At 52.2% G+C, this 9,029-nt stretch overlaps 1 protein-coding gene across 1 annotated transcript in view; it reads left to right on the forward strand.

Moving 5' to 3' along the window:
* Positions 1-5,366, forward strand: part of BCORL1 (BCL6 corepressor like 1) — a 41,963-nt gene extending 36,597 nt beyond the window's left edge. The window contains 5 exon segments of the mRNA XM_060249676.1: positions 293-438; positions 1,508-1,585; positions 3,625-3,778; positions 5,080-5,236; positions 5,238-5,366. Coding sequence (XP_060105659.1) covers positions 293-438; positions 1,508-1,585; positions 3,625-3,778; positions 5,080-5,236; positions 5,238-5,363 — 661 coding nt within the window. The 3' untranslated portion in view covers positions 5,364-5,366.
* Positions 5,367-9,029: the final 3,663 nt, after the last annotated feature.

The raw sequence follows: 9,029 nt of genomic DNA on the forward strand, positions 1-9,029 counted from the left end.
TTTGTGAGTGTGCACACTTCTTTTTTTGTGTGCATGCACCCAAAAGCTTATACCCAGAATTAAACTTTGTTGGTCTTAAAGGTGCCCACTGGACTGAAACTTTGTGATGTGCCTCAGACCAACATGGCTGAATACCTGGTTGTAGAAAAGATAAAATGGAGGAGGAGAGAACAGTGGTATAAACCACATCAGGGAGAAAAGGGGGTGGGTGGGTATAGAAGATAATATTTCTGGTGACCATCTCGACCCTTTAATTCTGTGAAATCTGCTTAACGCTCTCGTCTCTTGACAGGCCGGTTCATGATGCCGCGGCAAATGACAACCTGGAGACCATGTGGCTCCTGCTTTCCTACGGTGCTGACCCCACCCTGGCCACCTATTCGGGGCAGACGGCCTTGAAGCTGGCCAGCAGCGAGGGGATGAAAAGCTTCCTTCGTGGTAATTATATCGTCATAGGGGCAAGACCATTACTCCTGATGCAGTATGATTTATTTCACAGAGTTTCCCTCTCTCTCCCTCTGTGAATCTGGAAAGGACAGTCTGGCCTTGACAATAGCTCGAAATGGTGACATTGTTCTGGAGCCCAGGGGTTTCTTCTTGAGTAGATACCTGAATGTTCAACTAGTCTGTTGTCTGCTGAGGGTTACACTGATTGTGCTAACTATGTATTTTGATTTGTAAGGCTTAGAATTGTTTCAGCATTCACCATAAAAGCATTTATGAATTGTTTTGGCGTTTCCCTTCGTTAGAAGGCTTTGGCTTGAATTTCACGGGCAAGTACACTCCCGAACAGAAAGTTACACCATTTGCATATAAAAGAACGCTGGCGACCTTGCCTTGTGGCTTGCCGGGGCCTTGGGCAGAGATGCCATCTGGCTGAGATTCTGGAACGGGCGGTGCCAGGCGCTGAACCTGAAGACTTTCTGTGTTGCATGGCACATTCTCTGCCAGTGAGCTTCATTCCCTCAGTCTGGCATCTTCTTAAAAGCTGTGCAAGCCGCCTGAGTAAACAGCCTGTCTCCTCGTTGAATGTTCATAAAAGGGTGGAGTCTCTAGCGTTCCAGACAGAGACAGGTCTTTCTTACCCTTTGCTGCCCGAGAGCCATTCGCTGGAGATGTTGGGATTGGGCCGACCGCTTTGCGGATGAAGCTTGCGCTCTAGAATTGAGACGCTGCCTGCTCCCATCCCCTTCCCTCCACCTGGGAGAGGGAGCTATGAAACCTCTGAAGAGCCAAACCTTGGGTGCTTGTTTTTCTCTGAGGGAAGTCACTTTGATGGATTCCCCTGATAGATACAGCAAAACAGACGTTTTGGAGGGTGAAATCCCCATGGATTTTGCAGGGAGGGATCCATGAGAGGGACTTGAACATTGTTGCCAGTTGGACATCCAATTGTTGCCCATGAAACCCAGCTGGAAAATCAGTATACATTTGCTGTCCTGGAGTTTCCTGTGTGCCCCAGAATGCAGCGATCTGCTGCTGAACCCATTCCGTTTCCTTCTTGCAGATTACCTCTTGGACCTGCAGGGGCGAGCTGACGGGGACCCCCGAATGGCCTGGGAGTTCTATAGCAGCTCTGTGCTGGGTAAGTGGAGCTGATGGGCCATCTGGGAAAGGCAGGGCAAGGGATGCTCACCGTTTCCAAGTCTTGAAGGTCCTGCAGATCAAAAAGGGAAAGTGGCAGTGCGGGGTGGGGGTGGTGTGTGACAAATGGATCTCTTGTGGCAGACTTCAAGCTTTTCTCACTGGGATGAAGAATCTATTGCTCCTCTGCCAAAGGATATGAGAGGACAGATACTATTTTAAGTATTTGAAGGGCTGTCACTTAGAGGAGGGCAGGGAGCTGTTCCTGTTGGCAACAGAGTAGAGGATTTGCAATAATGGGTTTTTTAGAGTAGAGGACTTGCAGTAATGGGAATCTTTAAGCAGTGGCTGGACAAACACTTGTCAGGGATGCTCTGTCTAACCCAGGGGTGGCCAAACTGTGGCTCAGGAGCCACACTTGCGACTCTTTCACACATGTGTGGCTCTCAAAGCCCCCATTGTCCCATTGACCAGCTTGGAGAAGACATTTCTTTAAATTAGTTTGGCCAAACCAGCCAGCGGCCTGGAGAATGCATTTAAAGTTGCTTTTTGCCCATCTCTCCCTTCCCCCCCCCATCTATTTGCATGCCTGTCCTCCAGCTCTCAAACATCTGATGTTTATGACGTGTGGCTCTCAAAACATCTGATGCTTTTTCTATGTGGCTCTTACGTTAAACAAGTTTGGCCACCCCTGCTCTAGGCTGATTCTGCATTGAGCAGGGGGTTGGGCTAGATGGCCTGTATGACCCTTTCCATTATATCTCAAGCCGTAGTGACTATAATAAACCTTTTTTGTATCGCTCCTTCGAGCATTCTGAGCTTTTCTCAAGGCATTTGTCTTGCTATCCTGGCAACGATCCCGTGAGTTAGAACAGGATTACCATCTCCTTTGTCACTGAGGCTGAGAAGGCAAAGTTTGTCTGAAGTCACCTAGCGAGATCATGGCAGAGGCAAGGTTTGAATTGGGGACTTCCTGATTCATCGAACAGTCTTAATCTTTGCAGTTCCCCAAGCTAGAGAGCTTACCTTTTCCCATGCTTGGTAGAGAAAGGAGGGGCAATATGTGGACAGGCCATGTGTGCACGTGAATGAAAAATGAAATTCAACGGCCAGCATGATCCAGCAATTGCTCCAAGAAAAACCATTCTCCTAGTTCTGCTTCTGTTTCTCTTTTTGGGTATTTTTTTATGTGCATGTGTGTGTGCACCTGGAAGTCATGGCAACTTATGGTGATTGTCCCCTTCTGGGGGCCTTGAGAACATTCAGGGAGGTGGCTGAATAAAGCCTGCCCCTGTCCTCCCAACTGCTGGTATTCCAAGGAGGTCTCCCGTCCAAGTACTTGTCAGAGTTGACCCTGCTTAGCTTCCAAGAACTAACAAGATCGGGCTTGCCTGGGTTATCTAGGTCAGGGCTGTTTCTCTCTCTCTTTGAACACTGTTTACCACTGGAAAATTTGTTCCCGTTTCTCTGGCTTCTGAGACACATTGCCCACATACTCTCAAAAACCGCATCCGTAAGGACTAGAGCCTTATTGCTGCTGTTCTCCACCCTGGTTGGAGATGAGATGTTTCAGGCAAGCGTGTGGATAACCCATCTCCTGCTGTTTCAGAAGCCAGAGGAGAAGCTGAATGTGGGATTTCCCAAAGCCCTGCATATGGTTTATGAGCATGCTCATGGAATTTTGAGCCACTGCTACCAGCCTTTTGCCGTGACCTGGATAGTCCAGGCTGGATCTCGTCAGATCTCAGAAACTAAGAAAGGTTGGCCCTGGTTAATATTTGGATGAGAAACCACCAAGGAAGCCCAGAGACAGGCAAAGGCCAGACCACCTCTGAACATCTCTTGCCTTGAAAACCCTTTGGAACTGGCATAAATCGGCTTCAACTTCATGGCACTTCCCACCAATACCAGCCTTCTCTGCATCCCTTTTCTTGGATTGCTCCAGGGATTGGTAGAGCGTGAGTCACGGACAGAGGTGCCCGGCTGGCGCAAAGCGTTGCCCCTCTCACCCTCCCCCTTTCCCTGTATTCGTTGTTTCAGAGGGGAAAGATGAGATCCGCTGTGACCTTTTGCTCAACCCACCGGGGAGCTCGGATCAAGAGGAAGACGAGCAGGAGTCAGACCGCTTCATGTTCGAGTTTTCCGACCAGCAGCTGCTCCCCTGCTATAATCTGCAGGTCTCCGTCTCCCGGGGGTGAGTCTTCACTGGGACTCGGGGTCTCCTGTCGCGTAGGAGGGTTTGGGAAAGCAGGCCTGTTTCCTGCACCTTTGCTCCCTGGGAGGAGACGAGCTGCAGACCGAGCTCGCGTGCGGGGAAGGGCAATTTTAATTGGATGGCAGGCCTAGCAGTTACCAGCAGGGACAGAAGGCCAAACCAATTAGAGACAAAGAGCAAGAAACAGCTTTGAGAGCAATTGATTGTGGGGGGGGGGCGGGGGATGGAGGAGAGAGGAAAGCAGCGTTTGCAAACAGCTGCCTTGCTGGGCTGAGACACGGCCTACGCAGGGTCTCACCAGCTGCTTGGGAGGGGAAAGGGGCATTTAGACAGACCCACTGCTTCCTGTGACAGGCCTCCCCAAACCAGGACATTAAGTGATTCAGGAAAGAAGACAGGGAAATATGGAGTTATTGCAAAAGGCCCGGGAAGGGGGAGGCAGACTTCTACAACCCCGCCCCCCCATCGCACTCTCTGACCTAAACAAACGATGCAGAAAACTCGATCGATCCACCCTGCATCATTTATTCCACTTTCATTAGGCATGCTTAGGCAGAGGTGGTGGGGGGGGGGGGAGAAGGGGACAAAAGGAGCTAAGCGCCAAAGTCCCACGGCCACACACTTTTGCATGCGCCGTTTCTGGGGTTGCAGTAGACACTGGCTACACTGTTTTTAGGCATACCGCACCCTTCTACAAGTGTGAGGAACTTGATGCTAAAAAAAAGGAGACACAAGTCTAGCAGTAACGAGGAAGAAAGGGATTAGATTTGTGGCTATGCCTTTTCAGAACATTTCCACCTGCAGTACTACAGGTGCTTCAGAACATGCCCAGCATGCATTTCTCACTACGGAATCCTCTCAAAGGTTTTTGCACATCTGGTTTAGGTACAAAAGGGGCTGCAACGCCAACCCTGGGATTCCTCCTTTAAACATACAGCTGGGGGTGATTATGAGATGAGGGACAGCTGGGGGGAAAGGCAGCATCTCTGAGAACCAGTTTGGTGTAGTGGTTAAGTGTGCGGACTCTTATCTGGGAGAACCGGGTTTGATTCCCTACTCCTCCATTTGCAGCTGGTAGAATGATCTTGGGTTAGCCATAGCTCTCGCAGGAGCTGTCCTTGAAAGGGCAGCTGTTGTAAGAGCCCTCACAGGGTGTCTGTTGTGGGTGGGTCGGGGGAAGGTAAAGGAGATCACTGAGACTCTGAGATTCAGAGTATAGGGTGGGATATAAGTCCAATATTTTTTCCTGACTCAGCCCCGCCTCTTCCTCTTTCCACCAGCCCCTGCAACTGGTTCCTCTTCTCCGACGTACTCAAGCGCCTCAAGCTCTCTTCCCGGATCTTCCAGGCTCGTTTCCCGCACTTCGAGGTGACCACCCTGCCCAAGGCAGAGTTCCAGCGCCAGGTGGCTTCGAGCCAAGTGCTAGCTGCTGAGGAAATCCAGGAGCACCTGGTGCCCCCCCTTGGCTCCGGGCACTGTAGAGACGGTGGAGCTGGTCCGCTATGAGCCAGAGCTGGTCCGGCTGCTGGGCTCGGAGGTGGCGTTCCAGGCCTGGAGCAGCTGACGGGCCCCCCCCCCTGCCCGGGCACGCTCTCTCCCCCTCCACCGTCGGACTACATTGCGAGGCAATAAATATGTAATGGACCAATGAGAAGCTGCCTTCTCACGGCCGGCCGCAGGGCCCCTCGGTGAACAACAGCAGCAGCAGGTGCTCGTCGCCCCCGCCTGCAGGGGGGGCCGGAAGCTGCCTCTTCCCTCGCCCTGGACTCCCTCCCGCTAGTCGACCCTGCCGCCACCCTCCGTGGCTTCGAAACCTCTCTGTGGAACCGCATCTCCTCCCGCCCCCTGAAGCTCTTCCAGAGTATTTATTTAATTAGTATTTAATTTGTGGTGTTCCTTTGTTCCTGCTCGGTCTGCATCACTGTGATTCTTGGGGGAGGCCCTCCCTAAGGCTGCCGCCCCCCCCTCCCCCCGGTCAGGACATTCTGATGGGGACTGGGCCACTGCTCCCCTCCGCCCCAGTCTGCCGCCGCTCCATTAAGGGCAGCGAGGAGGCTGGGAGCCCCCCACCCCACCCCTCTCCTCAGTTTTAGGGCCGCCCAGGTTCTGGTTGGGTGCGCTTCTTCCTCCCTCCCCGGCCTGTTTATGAGATTTCTACTTTGGCTCGGAGTTTAAGCCTGGCCTCACCGGAGAGGCGACCAGAGACTGACTGGAGTTACAGAGCCAAAGGCATCCGGATGTTCTCAGCTATCTCCTTTTAAAACCCCACCCCCCGCCCCCACTTTTACCTTCCCCTTTTGTTTAATCCGTTCAGGTGGCAAGATGGTAGTCCCTGGGGGGAGGGGGTGTCGGGGGGGGGGGAAGCACCCCCCAGCAGGAGGGGTGAGGTGGGGGGGGTGTAGATAGTACAGTTTTATTGTACAGGTGCTAACGAGGACTGGACAATCGGCTTTCTGGCTCTCCTCTGCGCGCTGCAGGGTGGGGAAGGTGGGGTGTTACATTTTCTTCATTTGTGTTGTGTTTTTTCTCTGCCTCCCCCCCCCCCGCCCCTTCCCACTAGGGGAGCTGCATCGCCTGCCCCGCCTCTCACCCACCCCCTCCAAGCTGGCTGCCTCTTCAGGCTGCCATCTTGGGTAAAGCAGACAGTATATTTTCTCCCCCCCCCCCCTCTTACACCAAGGCTTTCCGGGCCTTTGGGGTATGTGTTCTGGCTGCTGTTTTTTCTGATTTTTGTTTTATTCTTAAGCAACAGGCTGTGGTGTCCAAAACACTTATGTACAGAAAAAACCTGCATCAGGGCTCCCGTCTCCTGCCTCGTCTTTGGTTCCTGGTACCTGGGGGAGGGGAGGGCCAAGGGGGACGGATGAGGGATGGGGCTGTCTCATTCGCCTTTTTAAAGATCGGCAAGGACTGCTCTCCTGCACATTTTTTTCTGAAGCTGGACTCAACAGAGCAACGGCCCAGAGGTTTTCAGTCTCCGGCCCACTGGGAATGCAGAGGGACTTGCTCCCCTGCCCCAGTCTGCTGACCAGCCCATGAGCCATGGTTTTCGGGCTACGTTTCAAACTCCTTTTTGCCTACTTCCTAAAAAAAGAAAAGGTAAAGGTACGAGGCCTCTATGTGAGCACCAGTCGTTTCTGGCAGACTTTTTATGGGGTGTTTTACAGTGTTTTCACGGCAGACTTTTTACAGGGTGGTGTGCTGTTGCCTTCCCCAGTCATCTGCCTACCTTCTTTTAAAAGAACGTCAGGACAGCACCTGCCTGGTGGGATTTTAAATGTTAAGTCGATAGGGCAGCTGCTTCTCTCCTTGGTTTGCTCCCGCTCAACCCACCAGGACTTCTGCTGGGAGAAGAGCTGCAGGCCAAACAGCCTGGGACAGAGGAAGGCCTCTGCTGGCCAAATCAGAGGTAGCCGCCAGAGACCCACCACGCAACCTTCTGCCTGCAGAGAACCCAATTCAGAAAGGGCCGGGAAGCCAATCCTTTGCCCTGTGCTCTTTTCCTGCTCTCGAGTTTCATGCCTGTAACTGCAGGAAACTATTTTAGGGAGGCAGTTGTGGTTAGGAAAGCAGCAGTAGAGGGGAAAGGTGGTTTTTTTGAAAAACAAAACAGTCGCTGCTCGTGTTTTAAAGCAACTTTGGAAAGCTGTGGTGTTGTGACTGGTGTGGCCCTTAAATTGGCTCCACAGACCCTTACTGCGGACAGTACTGATGAAGAACTGATAGCATCCGGCTGGCTGGCTGTCAACGAAGGCCACAGCAGTCCTTTCCATATTGGTGACCTTTCCCATCCCTCTTACTCCCCCCGGAGCCTGCTCGGGGGGGGGGGGCAAATTGGGTATGGAGTCCATTGTTTTTTATGGGACCATAAGGGGGTGTCATTTTTTAATTTTGCCCTCCCTCAAAAAACATGTCGATCTGGTCCTGCTGCAGGGTTCCCTGAAGCTTACCTGGCTGGCCCTGTAGGACTAGGAGGTCACTTGTTACACTGTATGATCTCCCCCTACCCCCCCCCTCCCTTAGGTTTGAGCTCTTTTCCGAAAGATCAGTGGAGCGGAAGTCTTGTCTCAACAGTGGTGTTCTCTTCTGACCTCTGGATTCCCAAGCGGGCAAATGCTATAGGGGAGTTCAGCCTTGACTGGCACTGCAGGGCTGCTGTGGTGAATCAGGATGTGGGCAGAGAAGAACGTGCACTTTCTGGAGGACAAAGCCTCAAAGGTGCTTCCTTAGATCCGCGAGTTGGTCTTGGGGGTACTGCTGAGCTAGAACCTGGATTTCTTTGCACACGTTTCCGAATAAAAGTCCGTTGAGGGCCCAGGGCCGCAGACATCTCCTGGAAAGAGCAGCTAACCCTGGACTTCATGGACACACGAAACCACACTCCCTGCCTTTCAATAGCAAATGATTAGTATTAAAAAACGCTATGGTACAGATGGGCAAGGGGTGAGGAAGGAGGTTATGCACCTCTCTGAGCATCCAGGGTCAGGGGACACTGCAGGAGGCAGCTGACAAAAAGCCCCTTATTCTGCTGGTGCAAGTATTAACCTAACTTTATGGAAATCCTTCCAGTTGCAGTAAGAGTTTTAAGAAGTGGCCCCTTCTCATCTTTTTGTGATGCATTCCCACCTATGAGTGGAAGTCACTGCAGGGAGCCCTAGGGGGTGGGAACAGGGTAGCAGCGGCAGCACAAGCCATCCCTGCCTCCTGGCCACAGGGGCAAGGGCCTTTTTGAGGCACCTGGAACTCTTGGAGCAGACCAAATTCTCAGGCTGGAGTTACACAAGCACCTCTTCTGACGGGGCAAATAAAGGCCTACTGCAAATACTCTGAGACTGATGCCTTCCTTGTACCTCAAACACGGAGGGAAGGTGTTCGGTTGAGACAACGGTTGCATTTGCAAAAAAAAAATAAAATTGTTCCACCAGCTCACAGAGGCTTCGCCCAAAAACATCTGCAGGCGATTTTAATGCACCGCTTCACTTTTTCTGCAGAACAGCAGCTCCTTGCTTCACGTGCCATTGCTGAGGAATCCTGGAGTGGCGAGCAAAGCCAGTGTTCTTGTCTCTGCAGAGGAAGGCACTGGAGGGTGGAAAGGGGGTGTGGCTGGCTTCTGAGCCAGCAAGCAGAGGACTGGGGCACGAAAGTCTTGTCGCTTTATGCACAGATCGCCCAACTACCCTACCCCTCACGCTGCCAGCTAACGGCAGAAAGGATCCAAACCAATTCTCAC

Source organism: Heteronotia binoei, chromosome 11 (genome assembly GCF_032191835.1).
Source record: "Heteronotia binoei isolate CCM8104 ecotype False Entrance Well chromosome 11, APGP_CSIRO_Hbin_v1, whole genome shotgun sequence".
Classification (NCBI taxonomy): domain Eukaryota; kingdom Metazoa; phylum Chordata; class Lepidosauria; order Squamata; family Gekkonidae; genus Heteronotia; species Heteronotia binoei.